Source organism: Argiope bruennichi, chromosome 7 (genome assembly GCF_947563725.1).
Source record: "Argiope bruennichi chromosome 7, qqArgBrue1.1, whole genome shotgun sequence".
NCBI classification, from domain to species: domain Eukaryota; kingdom Metazoa; phylum Arthropoda; class Arachnida; order Araneae; family Araneidae; genus Argiope; species Argiope bruennichi.
Window position 1 is genome coordinate 89,116,000 of NC_079157.1, and position 23,456 is coordinate 89,139,455.

Genomic DNA, 23,456 nt, shown 5'->3' on the forward strand with positions numbered 1-23,456 from the left:
ATAATGAATAAATAGTTATATTTATAAGAGTGAAATAATGTGATTTTTTTTTCTAAACAAGGTCAAATAAACCTGATAGAATCCACCAAAATATAAAGTATATTTTCAAACACTTATAGAATGATATTCAAATGCAGAATTCTCTTGTATCAATTGAAACTGTAATGCATCAAAATCACTTCTATTAAAATTTTTTCAACATATGACAAATGAAAATATATATAGTATGCTGCATTATTTAATTTTAATTTTCTTTTTCATAGATTATTGTTAACACAATGAATATATAAAGTAGTTAAAATATTTAATAACTAAACAATTTATTTTGCACATTTCTTATATACAAAAATTTATTGTAAATGCTATATAAATAGACTTTATTCTTTCCATTAGATCTTTTTCAATAATGTTTTTTTAGCAGCATGATGGATATTGCTGTCCAGTTTAACTGGAAAAAAAAATGAGAATAGTTTATTAAAAAGCTATAAAAATACTGATAAATAATTTTTATACTAATTATACTTAATTTTTTAATCTCTTACTAGCCTTAAATATTACATTAAAAAAAGAACAGACTGCCAATATAAAGTATTCTTATAAGTTGCATGGATCCAATAAGATTTGCTGTAATATGGATAACAATTTTAATAGCATGTCAAAGAACATAAAGCTGAAAATGATTTATTTAAAAATGGCTAAATAGTAAAGAAACTATGGAATATTTTCATCAAATCTATAATATTTCAGTTTTAATGAAAGATAAATTATTATGTCATGGAAATATCTACATTTATTTTTAGTGAAATGCATTCTTTTAAAGATAAAAGATTTTCAATTTCTCATATCATTGAAAAAAAAAAGAAAAAAAAATTATTATTATAATTAAAACAAACACTAATAGTTTCCTACATAGAACAATAATTTCTAATAGAAAAAATAATGCAAAGTGATAAATTAATAAAGATTTAATTATATATCTAATTTAATTAAATATGTTAGAACTTACATATTTTATGCTTTCCTTTCATTGGGAATTTTATGCTCAATTCCTTTGCATTTTCACAGATAAATACATATGGTGATGCAATTTCTCCATCAGGGTACTAAAAAAGGATAATTTTATATTATCAATAAGCTAAGAAATAATTTACATCATCAGTTTTTTTTTGTCCTGAATTATAGTTAATTATATACAAGCATCAAAAGTGCTTTATCAATAGAAAACTGAAACTAATTTCTAAAAGTTAAATTATGTATTTTAAGATCCATGCAAATTTATATAAATGTTTTGTAAATTCATATTGCACTATTCTTGTGTAGTTAAGTGAAGAAAGGTAAATGCCTTTGGAAACTAATAGAACATTCTTACAATTTTAATTAAACAACAATCATGTCATAAGTTTCTTCATGTATTCCATTGTTTAATAACAGAAACAAAGTTGCATACCATATTTCAAATATAGATATTTATAACAGGATTCATATATATTTATTTATAGGATATTTATAACAGGATTCATATATATTTATTTATAGGATATTTATAACAGGTCTGATGAGGCAAAAATAAAAATTTACACTAAGTAACACAAAAGGAAACATTTTATTATGAAATGTTATAAGCTAGTCAACAGAAAAAGAATTTTACTTGAATTTTATATTCATCCTGTGGTAAGCAGTCAACTAGATCAACACATCCCAACAAACAGCCATGGGGGTAAGTTTTAGGAAATTCACAATTACCTATAGGAATGATAATAAATAAAAATTATATAACATTTAATAGTTATTGATAGTAGGAGTAGAACAAATTTGACAACATTAGTGTTTAAGAATCCAAATAAAGATGGGAAAAGATTTTTTAATGTAATTAAATATTTACAACCATAAATATTTCATTTCTTTAAATATTTACACAATATTCATAAAATCTTAATTATCTATATGACTACCTACATTTTGTAATTAAATAAAAATTTTGTTTCAAATTATTTAGAGATTTAAAAACTAAAATTTTATTCACCACGAATGTGTCGATACATATTTTCCAATTCTTCAATGTCTTGTTTAGTAGGAACTTTTCCAGCTGAATGAATCCATAAACGTCCTCGATAACTTGTATACCACACTCTGCCTTCATGCCTACAACATTTAAATAAATATATAAGCCCATATCTCAACATAATTCAATTACTTAAAATTCTCGTCATTTTTTAAAATTCATTTTTGATGAATAAATAAAATATTAAAACTTATAAAAATTAAAATAATTCAATTGTACCCTTTTCAGCTTTAAATCAACAAATTTATCAATATGCAATTATTTATCAAATATAATGGAATGCCACAGCATACTATTATATAAAAATTGCTTTAAAAATTAATAACTAAATGATAAGAAAATATTAGGAAAAAAAATTTGTAATTTTATTATGTTTGATATAAAAGTTTTAAGAATATCTAACGAGTTTGTGATTTTTATTTTTAAAATTAATTGCTAGTAATAACAACTCTCAATATAGAAGATTTTATATTCAAAAGTAGATTATTAGTAACAAATGGGTTAAAACTGCTATTAATTTTGGAAGATAATTTTTGGAGATTTCAGGCAAAGTTGTTTCTTTTCGTGAATTTTATTGTATAATTCATCCTTCTTTCAAATGAACAAAACAAATGTAGGGAATTTAGCCCACTGGGCTTTATTTGCATAAGTCTTAGAACTTACATACTCAAGGTTCTCATATATGTGATTTCTCTAAACAAGAATTGTAAAGCAACATCATTCATATTTGAATAGCTATTTATATACCCTGAAGCTATATCTTGAAATTTAAGTAGTGATATGTACAATGTTTATGTAACAATTCATATAGCAATAAATTAAACATATATATTTTTTATTATTTAATTTTCATCAGTAAAAAAATTATACAAATTAATAATATTTTAAACTAAATAAATAATTCTTTAAAAAATAAATATTTCAAGAATTATGTGGGGATTGCATATTGATCACAAAAGAATCTCACTGTGATTATTTTGCATTGAATTAGAATGATATGTATTAATAATTCTTTATGGTTATATTTATAAATTACTTACAACTTTATATATTACAGTAATAATAAACTTTCAAATTTATTTCTTTCATTTACAATTTTAATACTGTTTTGATAGAAAAGTATGAAAATCATTCGATTTTTTAAAATTAATGTTGGGATTAAGAACTTATCTGTTGTGTTTTTGAATATTTTATTTATAATTATTGATTGGAGTAAAGGGGTGTCATCAGTTTTTTTAATAAAAATATATTTTAGTCCTTGTGTATTTACAGTTTGTTCTTGATAAACTTTAGACTTCATTGTGATCATAGTCAATGGATTAACATAAATTTGGAGATTAATTGCTATTATGAATTTAATACTAATACCCTAGATGCTAATAATAAAAGCTATGCTTTTTTTTTTTTTTTTTTTTTTTTTTTAATGCAGTAACTCTCGGTAACATGGCAGACATTAAACCAGAGGACCACCAAATAAACAAAAATTCTAGAATAATGAATGCATTTAGATAACAAAACATATTTATTGCAAAAAAATATGCAGAGTTTTATAAAAAAAAATGCATTCTTCATATAATGAATATTGCAAAATACAATTCCAAATTTGAACAACAACCTATTTTAGACTTTGGCAAAATAATTGACATACTAAATTGGGTGATTACTATAATAGTCAATTTCATAAGAATTTTCTTTGGATAGCAAAAGTATGAACAAATCTGGCAGTATTTCATCACATTTAAAAAAGAAATTTAATACCCAAGAAACAAAACTCGATAAATTTCTAATGGTTAATAAGATCCTGTAATCAATGAGTGCATAAGTGAATTTTTGCTTTTGTGTATATTTTTATGAACAAAATAGAATTTTAGAAAATAGGAAGGAAATATACAAGAGAATGAGATACGTGATGGCATAAGGTCCCAAACTGTAACTTTAACAAATGTTAAAGTTAACTTTTAAACAAACTGGAAATTACTTTTATTTATTGTAGTTCAGAAATTTCACTCCATACATAAAACTGCTCTACTCCTCTATTTTGTTCATTCCAACTAAATCATCTTAAAAAATAGCAATAATTTTCGATTCAGGTTAAGCATTCATAAGCTGTTGCCAAATGATGATTAATAAATTTGGAATGATTTTGCATCCACACAAGCATTTTATCTATACAGATAAAGCTGGGAGTATTCAATGATAGTAAAATAACTTGTTAAATTCCTTATCAAACATTTACCCTTTTATTCCAGCAACTAATAAAGAAGCATATGGTTGATGAAGACTTAAACAGTATCCGTCATCTGACATTTCTTGAAGATCTTTATCTTGTATTCTAATATTTAACCGTTTATTTTCTTCTTTAACAGAGCATTGCATGTAGCCATTAGAGTTACTGTCATCTTGATACTAAAAGATAAAAATGTCATGATATCATGATATAGTTGTGTGCATATTATATTGTGCAGCATATGTAGTTATGTGCATATTATATATGTGCACACATATATAATTAAAATCCTTTCACCATCACAAAATTATTTAATCTTACAATTTATCTTTCATATATTTTCAAATGCAGCAGATGGATAAGTTAACAAGTCGATAAGAGAGCAAAATTCTGTTTCAAAAGGCAATTTTATGCCGAGACAACAAGCATATATAAAAGATATTAAACATCTTGCAGAATTAATACAAGAAATGATGCTACAGGTAAGATTTATAGAGCTCTGTCTTATTGGTAATTAATGGTCTGTTTGCAGGATTCTCTAGAAACATCTTCTAACAGAAAAAATACATTAAGTTTTAAAAATATTATAACTATATTGAAGAACATCTTGTTTTACTAGAAAGAGTTGAACAGGTGAAAAGCATTGCAAGGTGCAGCAGCAAATTCTAAAGCTGAATTTTTTACAGTTAAAACAGTATTTGATTTCTTTTTGGTGAAATTTTGAAGTACTTCTCTGAACTTCTGAGGTGGCAGTTGTTTTATTTTAGAAATCTGTTGCATTGAAGTTTGATATACTTATTTTAAAGTATATAGATTATAAGAGAAACTTTAGAAACATTAGAAAGAAATGTAATGTGTACTCATCAGTAAACTATTTCAAGCAAAAAGAGACAGCTGGTAATATAATTTAGGTTTTATCAGTTCAAAAGGAAATTCCCCTGCTTGGAAGATGAAATTAAATACTAGTTAGATCAACAATTTATTTGGCAGTCATGAAAAATCAATCTAAAACAGTTACAGTTATAACTATAAGATTTTAAAATTCATAGTTGAAAAGATTTTATTTTGAAGATATGGATAAAATAAATTTATAATACAAACATATAAACTAATACTAATGTGGTTTAAAAAGAGTGGTGAATCAGAAAATATGCTCTATATAAATCAAAAAAGATACATTATAGATAAATATAATGAGAAATTCCATGATTTAAAAATTATTTTTCCAGGTCTTCACAATAAATAAATAAAACTTTTGCAAAAATTTAAGTCTACAAGTAGATTATATTCGTTAATCGCTCACTGATTTAAGAATTCCCATTCCTCAATTAAGGGGGAAAAACATTGATAAACAATAATTATTCATATTTTGAATATATTCTTATGCCCAACATTCATATATAATATCTTTATTGTTTATAATAAATATATTTAACAAAGATACTTCGAAAACAAATTTTAAAAATATTTTAAGATTTTATTTAAATTTAGGACAGTGTTAAATCAGAGTGTTAGGATAGAGTCAAACTTTAGATGCCATATCTGGTAAAAGAACTGAAGAAATTAATACCATTTTAAGTTTCAATAAAAAAATGTATACTTGCAACAAAAACATTCGCATATTATTACAGAAAATATTAATTCCCTGAAATGACACAGACCTCTCAAAAATACAGTTATTAAAAATTTGTCAATTTCAAATTTAATGACAAGGAGTAACCTGTAATATCATACAGGGTTGGCACTAAAATCTAGAAAAAAAAATTTCCAGTGCATATAATGCAATATAAAAGAGAAAATGTGTAAAAAAGCATGGAAAGGAAGCAATAACTTAACATTATGCAAAATAACAGTATAATAAAAGAAAATTTGCATTTGCTCTGCTGCTTTGCATTTGTCGGATTTCTTTTCTTAGAACTTTTTTCTGCTTTTCAAAAGCTTTATAGTATCTCATATGTATCAATTCTGCATACTGAAGGAAATCTTTTGGAATCAGAACATTAAAAACACCTTCATAAATATTTATGACATTATACACAATTTATAGGCCATTTAAAATATTCTTCTTTCAGATTTTTCAATAAGCATATTCTTGTTGATACTAAATCCATTTCGCACAGCTAGATGACAACACAAGAATTATTTTTACAACTTCTCTCAAACAGGAAATTTTTTGTACTTCAAAATATTACAATAGAAATAATCTAAACATTTTTTTTAACATTAAATGAATTAAGATGTTCTTTGTATTAACTGTTTAATTTTTCTAGAAAAATTTCAAACTGTTTTTTGCATATTATGAATGTGCTGAGTTTTGAATAAAGAAGTTGAAGCAAATAAACCATTATTATGATGCATTAGTCTTCAATAAATGTGGATTTAAACAAGATGTAGCTTTTATAACTGTAAAGTTTTTTTGGACATGAGTACAAATATACTTTTTTTGTATACTTCATAAATATGAAATACTTGGGTAAAAAAAATTTTTTTTTCAGCTTTAGTAGCTCTACTAGTAATCAAGTAATTTGCAGTCACTATTCCAATATTGGCATTTTATATCAGTCTTAGATTTTTAGAATCATCAAGCTTTATCAAAAATAAGCTGTTTCCTCAAAACACATTACAAATGTTATTTAAAAATTTCTTAAGATTATTGAAAAAAATTGGAGCTAATCTGTAATAAATAATGTACAACATTTTTGTATGACCTGAAGTACATTTTTCAGTTATTTCACAATCAGTGAACATATGCAAAAATATTTCTGATATATCACTGAATACAGTAAAAGATGCAAGTGATGCAATAAGTTTTAATGCCCATAAAAGTTCAGCTTTAAATTATTTTTTATGAACTAAAATGTTCAAAATCGGCTTGCTTTCAAATTTGATATGTTTGGATTTGACAGGTCATCTCCTGCATTCCTTTTAGTCCAATATCATTATGACTTTTATGAACTGGCATGTAATTTTATATATTTTCCACTCTTGATATGACTAGAAAGTGTTTATTTTCCCATATTACTTAAGCTTATTATCTTCTTACAAAATGAGCAGTATGCAGCAAACAGATTTTGCAGAGCTTCTCTAATCCATTCAGCAAACTCAGGATTCATAATTTTATCTGCCCATTCTTTATTAAATAAGGATTACTGTTTTAAAGAAATCTTTTAATCTACTATGAATAAGCTCACTTCTTAAGTAATAAACACACCATTCAATAAACTCTTGTGTGAGGGATTAAGCATCACTGTGATGCTTCTGCAGAATGAATGTTGCTATTCCTGCTAGAGAAATTTATTCTATTCTCTCTAAGTTATAGCAGTCTTGCATATACTCAGTAATCCAAGAATCTCATGGAAAGAAAACAACTGTCTCTCAAATTCTAATTAGATTGATTTATATATAAAAAAAGGGAGCGAGTTTCCACAATTACATTGTTATGTTTTTGGAGTTATATGTACAATCTTTATCTTACAATATGCAATGCTCAGAAATTAAAAATTTCTAGATTTAAAAAAAAAAAAGCATTTCGAGACACTAAATTTTCTGCTCTTAAACTTTGCAGAATTTTTCAAATTTCTTTGTTTTTTTTAGAGGATTTTTAAATTCCCTGTATTTTTCTGGTTCCCCTGGTGCCATGGCAAACTTGTCATATCCATATCTCTTAAGACAGATAATGAACAGCCAGTGAACCCAACTCTTGCTTACTAAGACTAAATAAATATCATGAGATACATACTAAACCATAAGCAACACTGTAATATAATTCTATTCTGTATAGTACTTCTTCTAAATGTATAGATTTTGGTATGATCCATATATCTAAAATAATTACAAGAATTTTTTTTGATTTTCTAATACATAAAGTAAAGAGAAAAAAATCCTGTGAAAATTATACTTACAACCAGACGTAAATCAGAAGGTATATCAAATGTTGAAGCGTCTTGGCATTCAAATATGCTAGTATCCGATTTAAGTAAATCATCGACATCAATGTTAAAATTGGGCTTTTCTTCAACAATTTTTCTTCCAGCAAAGTCAAAGGTAAAATTTTTTTTCTGCCGATTGTACATTATTTCATCTAATTCTTCTTTTTTCTTTTTCAAAATTTTTCTTTCTTTTTCATCCAGCCATTTTGAGTCAATTTGAAAATAATCATTTTCATCATCAATTACTTTTGTCCTCTTTTCTCTGAAAATATCATAAAACAAAAATTTATATTTTCATGAAGACATACAACATAATGACTGTTTTCTTTTTGCTTATAACAAAATGGATGCAATCTTAAAATAAAAAACAACTCAGTTTCTACAGACAAAATAGAAAATATTTATTAATATAAAAAATTCTTCATTGAATGTGGTAATGGTGTTTCAGTGCTTTAACAATTCAGATAAATGTGTGTGTATAAAATTTTTTTAAAGCATAAATTAATAATAATTATGCAAATGAATAATAATTAGTTATAGCATCATAAACTTTACATTTTTTATAATGCTGTATTGAAGCAAATATAAATGAGCTGAAGTCTGAAATTTTCATCATACTCTTCAGCTTCACAGAAAATTATTTCTTTCATTCAGAAGTGTTTTTAAAAAAATTATTTTGTACTTAGAAACACATTTCCTCTTCAATTAATAAACTACCTTTTTCAATTTGAATTAATTATTAATTTTAATTTCATTGTTTGTGAATATTATGTATAGAGAAGATGCTACTACAAGAAAATAAAGTTTGGTGTGAGAGAGAGAACTGCAAAATGGGGAATGAGACAAGAATTCATCAAGGTGAGCTTGTTTTTTGACATGGACAGCTAGCTATATGTTGCATTATTATGATACCAGAATCCAGACCTTGTTAAAATTTAAATTAGAAAATCCACAAAACAAGAATTGTTGAATGATAATAAATATCTTGTAATGACAAAATTTACAAAGAATGTTGTTTACAATAAGGTTTTTTAATTCATTTAAGTTTTTACAGTAGACTTTTAATATATATTTAGAACAAAAGTGTAATTCAAATAATACATATATATACTATTTCCCAAGTATTCTGCGAATGTGCACAATATTTTCTATTGCAACTTTTGGCAATTATTTTGTGATATTATTAACAGGATAAAAATCCAAACCAATCTAATCATTTTCTTTAAACTGGTATGTACATTTCATCACTCATTATGGTTTCACTGTTAAATACACCTTAAAAAAGCTTAAATAATTAATAAAGAAGAAAAAACAAATACATACACAGTACGATCATATTCTAGAAGTTTATCTCTGTGTTCAAGAGCAGACTTAAGCTTTTCATCATTGGAAATTGAATTTTCTTTTCTATTATCTAGCTCAGATTTTTGATTCATAAATTTTTGGTATAATTTCACACCAGTCTTTGATTGTCGAATAATTGCTTCCTGTTCCTTTGGAGTACAAACCTTAAATAAATAAAAATTAAATTCAATAATAAATCAGCAGTTAATTTTAGGAAAGAAACCTAACCTCTAGCCAGAACTGACTTGATAAAATTGATCATCTATCTGAATCTCAATAGAGTTATTCACAAAAACAAAGCAAATGGAAAGGTTAGTTCTTATTATATCTCAGAAATGTTTGACAATTACCTGTTGAATAAAGGATGTTTTTAAAAAAGTTTTTTTTTTTTCCCCTTCTATTCATATCAGGCAATTGATTTTGGACATTTTTAAAACAATTTAATATGGTAAATATTATTGAAATAATCAATTACATTATGTAACATTGATCACTATTATCAGTGATGGATAGGATCTGAAAATAATAGCTGTCAGACGGCAATGGAGGCCATGGACTCTTATTTGTATATATAATTAAAACTGATAAGTTAACATAATTTATTCCCAATCTAAAACATATGTTAGATATATTACTATTTACTACAGATAAAAATTATACAAATTTATAAAAACACACAATAATATCTCATATAAATGCAAGTTTATGATTAAATTTTAAATAATTTTAAGTGAATATGTAGCATATTAACATGTGGGAACTATACTGTTTTATGAATTTTTGCTTCCAAATTTAAAATGAACCATCTTTTACTTTCAATATTTATAACAGATACTTCTCATTGTCATAAGATTAAAAGTTTCAAAACAGAGAAAGTACTGAACTGTTTGTAATATATTTAATAAGTATTTGAATTCTCCAGAGGATTGAGCAAATCTATCAATCTTTTCACAACCAAACCATCTAATAAGTCTCTTTGATTTGAAGGCAATATATGGTACTTCATGTTTTCCTCAGACAATGAAAATATAGAATGCAGATGACTTTAAAAAGTTCATAAAAAGTGTTATATGCTTTAATATGCTTTATAATGGAGCTTATTTGATGCTAAAATCTTTAAAACATAAACAGTACAAAATGCTGCAACTTTTACAGTTATTACAATTAGGATACATTAGTATTAAGTAATAACATCAAAGTCAAAGACAAAAGAAATCAGATCCAATTTTACTTCATACATATTGATTTGAGGGGGGGGGGGACTTCATTATGCCCACTAATGCTTCATTTTTGAGGTCTTTCTCTACAACAGTTCTGAAATTTCGTGAATCCAAGTTTCTAAGACTCACTACCAGCATTTTTACTTCAATGAATTGATAAGATTATGAAAGAAATTTTATTTTTTGCAATAAATCAACAAGTTAAGGGAGTTAAAACACTGCAATGAACTGATATACTATTTTTAAAAATGTGCACTCAAGGATTTAATGTCTCATTCTTTCTAAGAATATTTGATTCTGAGTAGAATTTTCTTCCATAAGGTTAATAAAAATTTCCATCTTCAGCAAAATTCGCTTCATCAATGATGAAAATTATTAAAACTATTTGATTTTATATTTCTAAACTTACATTTTTTTTGTATATGGTTTTAGTGGCAATGTATGGAAGCAAAATGAATAATAAAATATTTTATCCATCAAAAGTGTACATGCCATATTAATGTATCTGATTGCATCACTTTTTATTTACTTATTTTTACTAAGCAAGTGTTCAAGTCAAGAAAGTGCTTTGGAATATATCTAGTAATTTGTACTAGTATGGTTTAATAATTTGCAATAATATTGATATTTTTAAAAAGATATTATATATATATATTGAAATTACAGGTGGTGTAAAAAATATCTTCGTAAAAAAAATAAAAAAATAAAATTAAAATGTCAGAAAAAAGAAGGGGGGGGGCTCACTTGATTTTGTTTATTTTTAATTCACACAAATTTTAATTTTGGTCTTTAAGAAACACATCAAATTTCTTCAAGGCCGAATGAAAACCATGGATTTGTATAAGAGACCAATATTCATCTTTATACATACAGATATTAATTAAAATTTGGTGTAGAATAGCTGCATTTTATTTTTTTTACATAATAAAATCTTACATGAAACAACAATATATTACTTTTATGTTGTAAGCAACTTTTTTCTAAAAACAAAATCAACCATATGTGTAAATGTTTTTTTTTCTTCTTTTTTTTTCTTTCTTTCTGTTTCTACAAGATTGACCATCGAGTCTAAAATATCAAACTTGGTCTGAACATAATAGGAAAGATGAGACTTTGGAAAGATTTAAAAAAAAAAAAAAAAACTTTAATTGAAATTTTAATAATTAAAAAAAGCATAATTAAGTAAGAGCTTCCAAAAATATTTTCACATAAAAATAATTTTTACATCTTAAATTTCAAATAAGCATATATATATTTTAAATGGCTTTTTTTAACACAAATATTTAATGGCTTTTAGCTGTCCTGCTAGCCAGAATTTATGTCTGCAAAATTTAAAAAAAAAATATTTTTATGTATAATTTTTAATAATACTTTGCAATATCATAATAAATAATCAAATCGATTCATTTTGTCATCAAATCATCAATAAATATCTACCATAGATCATCTGTTAAAAACAAGAATGAAAAATTAATTTCAATTTTTATAATATGAAACCTTTTGTTATTAATAAAATGTGGCCAATTTTCATCGTTTCACCATCTTTTTTTCTCTTTTCTTTCACTACAAAAAATTCACCTTTTAGATAGTTTAGCAATGTTATTTTGATAGATTGTTTTAAACCATGCTCTTAATTTACATTCCACCTTATATCAAGATAATCTTGTTTAGAGATTATCTTATTCATTTATTTCTTAATAGCCACCTTTAATGACCAGTTGCTGAATTGGCCAGAATTGATGATTGCTAAAATTTTAAATTTTGATACATGAATCCTATACATGTATCCTATATATGCTAAATGTACAACATGAATCCTATATATGCTAGTGAATCTTGTTCTGTTTATTGTACTGTGCATCTCCCTAACTTTCTATGACTTTATTAAAAATTGGAAACTGAAATCATTAAACTTTAATGCAAAAACTTACCTACAAAAGTTATTTTAAAATAAGCACATTTCAAAAAGTTTCAAAAATCATTTAATAAAGTAAACTTAACAGTATGTATAAGCATTTCAAAAAGCTTTTTAAAAGTATACTTAATACAAAAACCTACTTATCATGGGAAAATAAAACCTATCCTCATAACTTATCAACAATTGGAGAAAAATTCTAGATGAAATATTTATACTGACAATAAAAACAATTTTAACCTGTTTACAACAATAAAAAATATTATATTTTTAAAAATATTTTAAAAAATTGATTTGGAATAAACAAATGAAAAGCAGTTAAATTGGTATAACTAAAAAGTTAGTTTTTTAAAATTTGAATTTCCAGTTGACATTACAATTTTTTTATTAGACTTTCAGCAAATATGGGAGAAAAACATCAAAATCTCATTTAATGTTTAATTTAAGTGCACATTTCCACTGTCCAAAGTATATCTGTACCGAATTTTGTAGCTCTGGTTCTAATGCAGAGGTTTCCATCCTTTTCTAAATGCGAATCACAGCATTAGACCAAGATTAGATTTTTAATACCCTATTTACAAGAAAAACAAACAAACATTCCAACAATTTTTTTCCATAATAGTTAATCACATCAAATATTATTATCTCTGAACTCACTGCTCCCTTCCCCTATTAAAAATTCTGGCACCCAATTGGAAGTGTACTATTCCAGTTGAGAACCTATGGTCTAATGCCTATGGCTATTGCTCTATGGTCTATGCCCTGTAAAGCAATACCCTGTATGCCCGTATACAAATTCATCTTTATCATTCACAAATACAACATTAATTTTAATAATTAGGTTATGTAGTTATAATTTAAACTTGCTTAAATAGAACCGAAACAACTGTCATTGAATGTCATGATTTTTTTAAAGTGATTTATCCCTTAAATGGGGAGGTGAAATTTTAGGACTTAACTGGGGAAGTGAGGTCTTCGAGACTGCATTTCATTTAACTCAAATTTTTTAATGAATGTACGAGTATGAAAAACTGCCAATATATTTTGCAGATATTTTTCTTGATATATAGATATGTTTTATAAATTTTTTAAAACATATTTTCATTGAAAAAAATAAATACGCTAGAACATATTTTCTTCTCAAATTACATGTTACAATAAATAATATTCTTGAAAAAACATATTACTTTTTAAATCATATTTATTTTTACCATATATGAAGATATATAGAAGAATATATAAAGTAAAGTTCAAAAATGATATAAACAATAAAAAAATTGACAATGGGTAAAATTTACCCTTTTTTTTTATCGGCTTGTGCGACATTCATCATAGCACGGTTTTCTACTGCATTTTAAACATACAGGTTAAAAACTAGTATAAAAATCAACCTATAAATTCTGTATATATATCTCTTGGTATACTAATATATTTTATAAATTTTTCACAATACATTATCACTAGAAAAATTGTGTTTGAACAAACAGATCAGTTGAATGCGAACTTTCATCGAAAAACTCTTCTGTACAATTATCCTTATTACTAAAATCACTTTCTGCTTATTACTGGGTTTGTTTATTACTGGGACACTAACAAGGAGGAGTGGTCTTAGAGACCACACCCAAAGAAATAACTGAATTATTTTAAAAAGCATTAATTATTCAAATATTCTATTCACTGAATACAATTCTTCCATTACATTAGAATATTATTCAAGATCATAGCTTTCAATTTATAGGCTAGTGGAAAATATAGAAATACTTTTACAATAAGTATTTTGAATTAGAAACAGGAACATATAAGTTAATTTTCTTCCAGGAATTAGAAAATAAGATCTATGGATTTTTCTTGACCACTCAAGAGTTTATTCTGAATAAATATTAATGGACCATCATGTGTAATATGACTGCAAATAACAACATTATAAAGTGATTAAAGGTGAGACAATTCAATTAAATGAGTGGAAGGATAAAATCCAAATTGTCTACAGTTCCAACAGTTGTATTAGTATAAGCAAAGGTGAAAATTTTATACTATGCTAAAAGGAAAGGTAAATTTTGTAATCATCATGATGAACACTAGTAGCTGAGGATATGAAATTAACCTACAACTCAGAAAATTGATTTTTTAATAACAAAATATTACCTAAATTAATTGAAATTACTAATAGTCCATAGCAGATATTTTCATAAAAGAGCAACAAATTTATTTATACAGAAAAAGGTATTTGGTGATTTCCACGTCAAATGAATTTAATAATATTGAGAATGGTGATAAATGTAATGTCAGGTATCAGTGTCAATTTATGGTGAACAAAAAAATTTAATAAAAATTAAAAAATAAAATTTAATTAATAAATATATATAAAGCCTTTATACTGTAAGTATAATTATATTGAAGAATTTAACTGAATTACAGTTTTAAATTAGATTTGAAAATTATATCACAATTCACTTAAATTAATAATAATTGTACAAGTCTACAATTGAACACTAAATAAAAGACCGATTAAAGAAAGTTCTAAAGATTTTTTTCAGTGCTCCTGGTCTGTAATTACGCTATATAATATTCTTGCATCATTTCTATTTACTTTTTTCTTCCAGCAAATTTATTCTATACCTGACAAAATATTTCAAAAGAATTGCTGCACATAAGACATTTAGTTTTATCAATATTTTTACCTATGCATTACTATATCACTTCTAAAGAATCAAATTTATAATAGAAAGCGAAATTTGTATTTTGACTCCAAAAATAAAATATTTATTTCCAGAAATTCTACTAACCACACTTCCACAGGTAAAACATAAACCAGAACCTTCTTGCTCGCACACAATACGTCCACAATCTAAGCAATTATTAATCAGAGCATGCTTTGTTGCTTCACATGTACATGGCCTCCTACCAGGTAATAAAATCTTTTCTTTTGCTATATCAGCAGAGCTTAGAGGAAGAAACTTTGTTCCATGCTTTCCACTTTTCCTCATGCTGCACTATAAATGAAAAAAAGAAGTTAAAAACTGTCATAAAACTGGAAAAATCATAATTGTTAAATCTGATCAGAATATAGGAAATTATATTTAAATAAAAATTAAATTACATTAAGTAAGATAATACCAATGGAATTTGAAGCAAGCAGCTAAATCATATTTGATACATTCAGTGAAGAATGATGAAAACTCGTATATGAGAAAATAATAGTTCCATAATTCTTTGGAAAAAATTATTACGCTGGATAGTTATTAAACTTCAGAGTTTTGAACATTATGTTTGAATAATTATATAATAATTTACTTGCCTATAATTAATAAAGAATTAATTTAGCGATAAGAATTTTTTAATGCATTATCGATACATAAAATTCTTTTCGAATGGTACTTATTTATCAATAATGATTTTAAATATATTTACAGGAGATGATTTTAAATATATTTACATGAAATGATTTTAAATATATTTACATGAGATGATTTTAAATATATTTAAATTTGATGATTTTAAAATATACTTCTTCATAAAATACAATTCCTTAAACTTATTAAATTAACAATGTTTCGCAAATTACTATCTACTAAAATTGTTTACTTACGGTATCTGACTTATGAAATACTTCTTTAAGAATTATGATTTTATTTTCGAAGTTTTAGCTGCAGACCAGTTATTATCTTGATTTTACTTTCTATCATTGCGTATTAAAAACCATCCTGGAAGTTACATTTTTAAAAAGTCTTCTAAATTACATAAAAGAAATGATCTATGGGCTGAATGTTCTATTATTGATAAAATTTATTTGATCTTATATACCATGCGCTTTTTTTTTTTTTTAATTGCAAATGTAGGTGAGCATGTATTCATTATAAAAAGTATACAAACCTGGTTATTATAAATAAAAATGAAAATATTACTATAAAATTCAACTTTTTAGAATTTGCCACCTCTAATTCTTAACACTTGCGCATGTTTCGCTTTCAGTTTTCATAAATATTAGGCAGCAGAAGTAAATTTTTTGAGTTTTGATTAGCACCTTCATTGGTCTGCTCAGAAAAAATAATGGATAAATAAGTCATCATAAATCGGAGTTAATATTTGATACAATTATTTTTTTTTTTATTATAATGATATTTAATACATTTAGTCCATTCCTTGCCCATTCAGTAGAACTGACAAATCCGGCACTTCATGTGATAATAGCACTAGTGCGACATAAGCTCAATGAAGGACAGATTCCGATTTAATTGCTGACCTTTTTGCTAATAATTCAACTTTTCAAACAATAACGACTATTTTAAGCATAAAATACTAAAAAATGATCAGAATGAATTTTTTTTAAAGCAGGCTTTGAAGTTATACTATTTATGAAATAAATTTTTATTAATTTTGGTTATAAAGAAGAATTCTATATGATTTGTAATGTTAATTAGAAGATTTCAAGAATTTTCAAAGCAGTATCTGGCATAAATTATCCCGAATTTATAAAAAAGTCGAAACTTAAAAGTTAACGGTTATCAACATTTATTTTTCAAAATGAAAGTAGTCTTTGTTTTCTCATCTCCACTCTTCGCGGCTATTTCTTGAGCTGAATTATAGGATAGAATAATGGATGTTCCTATAATAATGATACTTTTGTCAAATTTCGATTTGAACTATTAAGAAAGCCTGGAATAATTCCTGAGTGCTGACCTCTAATTTAGAGATGCAGCATTCGCAGAGGATGACTTTTTTAACATAGGATTTCTACAAGATGAAGGAGATGGTTGGGGGTTGTTGTGTATGCTCTGACGAGCGTGGTTGGCCCGAAAATCCTCTTGTTTATTGTGATGGTCAAGGTTGTAATGTTGCAGTGCATCAAGGTAGGTTTTAAATTCAATTTAATCTTTATTATATAAATCTTGAGATAGAATTCTGTCTTCTTTAAAAAACATTCGCTTTAATATAATTTGGAAATGAAATTATTCAGCGAAACTTATAAAAAGGAAATGTAAACACGCTTGTCAAAAGGACTCATTCTTAAACATTATATTTAATCTGAGTTAATTGGTATTAAAAAAAAAGATTTTATGTGTAATACTGAAGATTTTTCTTTTTGTCTTCGTATTATGTATACTTAATTGTGGGAATTTAATATCCTGCTTCTTCCGAGATATTCTGTCATTAATAATAAATTATATTAAAGCTTTTTAAAAAAAAACAATTTGGTTCGAAGTAAAAGATATTTCTTTTTCTCTTCTACATGTGTTAAATTTGTAGAAGATTTAAAATTTTAGAAAATATACAAGTTCCTCTTTTTTAAAAAATTTAAATCATATTAAATCTCTATGCATTGCACTATTCTTTTTTTCGAACAAGCCAATGGAATAATTTTCTTATTTCACAATACCTTTTCGGGTTGGAAAGGGATTTTTTTACCTTTCTACTATTCAAAAATCTAACATCATTTTATGTCAAATAATAAAATTGTATGGCATTTATAAATTGGTTCTTAAAAACACACTATGACACCAAATAAAAGGAAATAGTTAAGTTTTATATTACATTTTGATAATTTTATGTGTACATACTTTAGATAATGTGCATGAGTTTAAATTTGAATATTGTTAATTTGAGTATGTATTTAATGAATATGTAAAACTGCATTTCTTGTTGGATTTTTTGCCATTATATTTTTACCATACTCAGTGATAAAAAGAAATAGAAAATGTATTGAAATAAGTTTGATTTTGAGATTTTGATTAATTTTAATAGCTTCAACTTCTCGAATGAAACTCGTATTTAGAATTAGCTTATTTATAAATGGATGTAATAAGTCAAAAATACCATGAACTCGATGTATGATATCTCTTTACAATTCTAATACCTAAGTTGCAGATTTGTGTGAAATTTTGAATAAAATCCAACAACATGTAAAGGTTCTTTTTCTCAAATTTGATTTGGTTGACTTTACAATATTACAAAACTATGAATAAGGTCAAGAATTGAAAAAAAGTATTTTTTTTATATTTCTTCCAATTCATTTTGAATTCGAACTTTGTATAAATCCGAATTATTTATTTTCATTAGCATTCCACCCTATAAAGTATTTACTATATTTTTTATGTGCATTTTATTATGTATGCAATTAATAATTTCTTTTAAGTTGCAGAAATGAAATTGAAAGTATTTGGAAGATATGTTATCATCAAAAACTGTTCTAAAAATTATTTGATATCTATTCTTAAAATTCTTATACTTCCAATCTCATGGTGGCATGTTGCAATTTGGAAATTATTGCAATGTTGATAATTTTTTTTTTAGATTGTCAGTTTTTTTTCATTATAAATTTGGAAATGTCATTTTCATATATTAAAAAAAATTCATGAATCTTGGCCTGTGGGATTTGGGGATATATTTCTTGTTTAGAAACAATCGTAAATTCTTGATTTGAAAGAAAGAAACCATTAGAGTTGAATTTGATAAGGTTATAGTTGATTATGACCATCATTTGATTATTTTACTGCTGATAATTTTTTTATTAACATTGTATAGAAGAATTTTAATTGTAAACTGGGATTAAGTCTTTATAAACAACAACATTTGAAAAGTGGGATCAGATTTACTGTACGGTCACCTTTGGCTCGATTTTTTTAGATTGGCGATAAATCTTTCTATATGGCAACCCCCATCCGACCGACAACTAATTATAATAAGGTGAAAAGTGGTGATGGATGATTTACAGCAATTGTGCATTTAGATAGTATACTGACATGTCAGATTAATGGAAATGGCATTTAGGAAAGGGCTCTTGATTAGTAGTACAGACTGATTCATTTCTTATAGGCATAGAATGTGTCCACATATGTAATTGTCAGTCAAATCATGAAATTCTGAAGAATTGAACAGGCACCATGTAAAAAAATGGTGTTGCTCTTTTTGTCAATAATAGTCATCCTAATTTTTTTAAGAACTATAATCATCAGGGTAAAAATTGAAGAAATTATTCAAAATAATGGAGGGGTTATTATATGTGCAATTGCATTCAGAGCTGGGACTCAGTTATGATATAATACAGCATGTCGTTTTTGATTTATTGCAATATTCCTAGGTTTGTGTCTGCTGGGTATTGCAAGCATTATTCGAGAAGCAGAAAGCTGTATGTAAGATGTGCAGTTGTGTTTGTTTAGCAGTACCATTTTAACTGTCGCACTTCATTTAGCGAGTACTATTTTGACAGCCTGTATATTGCTACTAGGAGGCTAACTTTTTTTCATTGTTTTGTTTCCACAACCAAATGAGTTACTATGTAGTGGAAGTGAATTAATCACTAACAAAAAAAGTTTGTTTTTGTCAGTAAAGTTATGGCACCCTTATTCTGAGATTATGCGTTTTTAGCCTACAAGAGTATCTGGAACCTACCTATGCTATATTGCGGGTCATTATTGTGTCACTTTGAGAAGATTAATAAAGTCATTGTATAAGAAAACACCTTGTCATGTTGAATAATGTATCTTCCTCCTGCTTAATAATGCCAACTCCACACTGCTTACACAATTCAAGAATTACTGCAAAAGTTAAAATGAGAAGTCTGGAGTTGCTCCTTATCACCCAGATTTGACATCCGGTGACTATTTGCTTTTTTCCGAAATTGAAGACTCTTTTGTCTGGAACGAAGTTTTCTTGACGGTGATGTGAAAACAGTTTCCAAAAACTGACTCTGTGGGTTGCTTCTACATTCAGATAAATGCTTAATTAGATTTGATGATTATGTGGAAAACTGATTGGCAAGTACGCATCTTCAATTCATTTTTGTATTTTCTGTCTATTGTTAGTAGATAATTTTTTATTACTGTTGTAACGGGTTTTTTTTTGTATCTCTCCTTATATTAGTTGGATTTTATGTCTACTTTATATATGATTTAAAAAGTAAATCATAAGCAATATATGTGAATTTTTTCAAATTCTGTCTCGATTAAATAGATTATTATTATTTTTTAATAGATTGGCAATGATAATTAAATTTGTAAGCATTCTGTTTTAAGTACAATTTTCTTTTTGTATTTAATATTTTTTAAAGAAGAGTTTACTCTTCGTAAAAAAAAAAACGATTTTTTTGATCAGTCAGAATACAGTAATATGATCTTTAGTTATTTATTACTTTTTGTTATTTTAAATAGTAATTGGATGTTTTATAGTAAAATAGAAAGTACAATATTAAAAAGTTATCAATGCTTTAAAAAGTCTTATAGAAAATGGATAAATTTCTTATTTCCAGATCCGACAAAATTGCCAATTCTTACACATTTCAAAATGATGCATTTTAACAGATATTAATTACTGATGGATTTGATGAAGCCAGAGTACACTGATTATAGTGATTAAAAATGAGGTGTTCAGAATTTTTAAAAAAAAAAAATCATTAAGCATATAAAATACAACAGACTTAATCTGAAAGCAAAGGTATAAGCTCACGCCTTTTATATTGTAGAAAAATTTGCATAATATAATGCCGGGTTTATGCTCGGCCAATTATAAGACAGCAACTAGGCAGCGCATGCATAGAAAGGCTGGAAAATGCTGCTCGGTAGATTGTAAGTAATTGTCCCGATGGGACAACTGCAAGCCGCTGTATTGTATTTAATTTTTGCTGTGCATACGTTTGTAAAATTTGGCAATTTTTTTAGCATTAAAATTTTTAAAGTTATCATAGATTAATTCCGACATTTTGTGCTCTTTGTTCTTTCTGGCGCATGTTTTTTTTTCTTTCATTTTATTTGCCATTTTTTTTCTATAGTTTTCCAAATTTAGGTATGTTGGCCTTTTTTTTTTTATTTTACCATGATTTTTTGTGTAAATATCCTACATTTTAATGATACACAGTGGAAAAGAAAAATTCTGGGATGCTAAAACAGCAATTTATAGCCAAACATGAAATGCCTGGATCTATCTTATGAAATCATGGCAAACATAAATCAGTCCCTTTCTATGCATGTGCTGCCTACTTGCCGTGTAAACCCAGCATAAGAATAAACAGATTCAAATATGCAGAAATGTTCTTACTTTCAGAAAGTTCTTATTACTTGCAACTGATGAGATATTAGTAAAGATTCAGTGTCCATCTTGCTGCAATTCAAAACAGCATGTCACTACGTGGACATTTTTTATCCACAGGATAAGATTTAGTGTCTATCTTGCTTAAATTCAAAATAGCATGCCACTAGGTGAATGTTTTTAGTTGGAATTGGAAATTTCAGCTTTTGAATTTAACTGTGAGAGTTTAAATATAAAATATGAAGATACAAAAATAAAATTCTATTTAACAAATACAAGTATAATATTATTGTGGAAAGTTTAAAATCACTGACAATTTTGTATTTATTCTGTCTTTTATAAATTTTTAGTCCACTATTGTGATTTTTTCGTATGACTACTTGGCTTCTGATCCAGATGTTTCAAGATACAAAACCTGATATACTAAAGATCTGTGTACTTATTTTTACATCCCCTACAATAAATTGCAAAAAAAAGTGCTAATTATCTCAAATTATCTTTGCAAAATTTTGTCATCTTATGTATAGTTGAGCTTGGTGAAATTTGAAAATTGCCAAGTATTATCTAGCACAATCTGAAAAATAGCAAAATAAAAGCCATAAAAATAGGCAAGTACTAAAGTCTCTCATATATAGGGATCTGGTATAAGTTAAATTGGATTCTAAGGCCCAAACGTGTAACACAATTATGAAGTCCATGTCTCGTATAGCTTAAGTGTATTTTTAATTGAAAGAATGTATGTAGTGATATACATTGTTACTTGAAATATATGTGGTATAATATAGTCTTTCAGAAACTTACATTTTGCTAAGTTTTTGAAAGACTAAATGATAAAATACTATGTTTTTATTTATTTATAATTAATGGTGCTTGATGTGATCATGATTAATGTTATCTTTTGTTTTATATTATCAAAAATTTCTGACCCTGAGGCAAAATATTTAAATGTATGCAAAAATATTTAGTTAGCATAATTATCATATCATTTTTTTTAATTATGAATTTTGAAGTAGGAAATTGACTGAAACTTTATTTCAAATCGGTACTCGTTGATGTTTGTGAAATTTCTTGCTTCACTTGTAAGCAATTATAGGATATGATTTTTCCTGTTATCACCATATAGCATGCGAATTATTGTGGAATGGAGAGTCTTTCAGTTTATCTGCTTTAAAAGTGGTTCTTTCAATTATAGGTGTAGATTTCATATTCTTTTACATGAATTAAATTCATCTAGATTGATTTAAAGTAACAACCATACTGTGATTTTTAAAGATGAGCAACCATAAACCACTGTTGCTAGAATTGGAATTATGAATGCAAAATGGTTAAAATAAAACTGTTTGTGTGTTAAAAGCAAAACTGAAATTCTCAGCAGCTATGAGAGTTTATCTAAAAAAAAGTCGATGCAACGTTGTGACATCTTTTTTCACATCTTTTACCTGGTAAGATTTTGAAAAATCATGAACATTTATTGAAATGAGGAAACAGAAATACCTATCATAAGCAAAACATATGCAGCAAAGGTGAATAAGCATGATTTTACAAATGTATGAGATAAGTCTTAACTTTACAAATGTATTTAAAATGTGACACTGCAGTCAAAAGCCACTAATGTGCCAGAAAGCGGAAGATATGGCAGCAAAAATAGACCAAAAAGAATTTGTTGCTGCTGATTTTTTGAAAAATTTCAAATACTAAAAAAATTTTTAATATTTGAGATGAATTCAAATTATGCCTA

The 23,456-nt window shown here is 26.1% G+C and overlaps 2 protein-coding genes across 6 annotated transcripts in view; one reads left to right on the forward strand and one right to left on the reverse strand.

Moving 5' to 3' along the window:
- Window positions 1-307: 307 nt before the first annotated feature.
- LOC129975058 (activating signal cointegrator 1-like) lies at window positions 308-16,850 on the reverse strand. 3 transcript variants are annotated; one of them, XM_056087938.1, is made up of 9 exons: window positions 16,827-16,850; window positions 15,484-15,690; window positions 9,542-9,726; window positions 8,192-8,480; window positions 4,299-4,468; window positions 2,024-2,142; window positions 1,649-1,743; window positions 1,007-1,103; window positions 308-448 (listed from the first exon to the last, which is right to left on the reverse strand). In XM_056087938.1, the coding sequence occupies exons 2-9, from the start codon at window positions 15,682-15,684 to the stop codon at window positions 390-392; spliced, it is 1,215 nt and encodes a 404-aa protein (XP_055943913.1). In that variant the 5' UTR covers window positions 15,685-15,690; window positions 16,827-16,850; the 3' UTR covers window positions 308-389. The 3 variants fall into 3 exon arrangements, with proteins under 3 accessions (XP_055943913.1, XP_055943911.1, XP_055943912.1); XM_056087936.1 differs by lacking the exon at window positions 16,827-16,850 and adding an exon at window positions 16,571-16,811; XM_056087937.1 differs by lacking the exon at window positions 16,827-16,850 and adding an exon at window positions 16,287-16,475.
- Window positions 16,851-17,273: 423 nt separating this feature from the next.
- The window catches only part of LOC129975056 (protein AF-10-like), a 30,863-nt gene continuing 24,680 nt past the window's right edge, over window positions 17,274-23,456 (forward strand). For 2 of the 3 annotated variants that reach the window (XM_056087932.1, XM_056087933.1), the window contains exon 1: window positions 17,274-17,547. In XM_056087932.1, coding sequence (XP_055943907.1) covers window positions 17,439-17,547 — 109 coding nt within the window. In that variant the 5' untranslated portion in view covers window positions 17,274-17,438. The remainder of the gene's footprint in view (window positions 17,548-23,456) is intronic. The other variant, XM_056087934.1, reaches the window with a different exon arrangement.

Excerpts from the sequence above, each read along its gene's own strand:
- LOC129975058 (XM_056087938.1), bottom strand. The coding sequence starts at position 15,684 with ATGAGGAAAAGTGGAAAGCATGGAACAAAGTTTCTTCCTCTAAGCTCT. Across the intron at positions 9,727-15,483 it reads GTTTTACCTGTGGAAGTGTG|GTTTGTACTCCAAAGGAACA; the intron begins GTTAGTAGAATT and ends TATTTATTTAAG. Across the intron at positions 4,469-8,191 it reads CTTCTGATTTACGTCTGGTT|TATCAAGATGACAGTAACTC; the intron begins GTAAGTATAATT and ends TTTATCTTTTAG.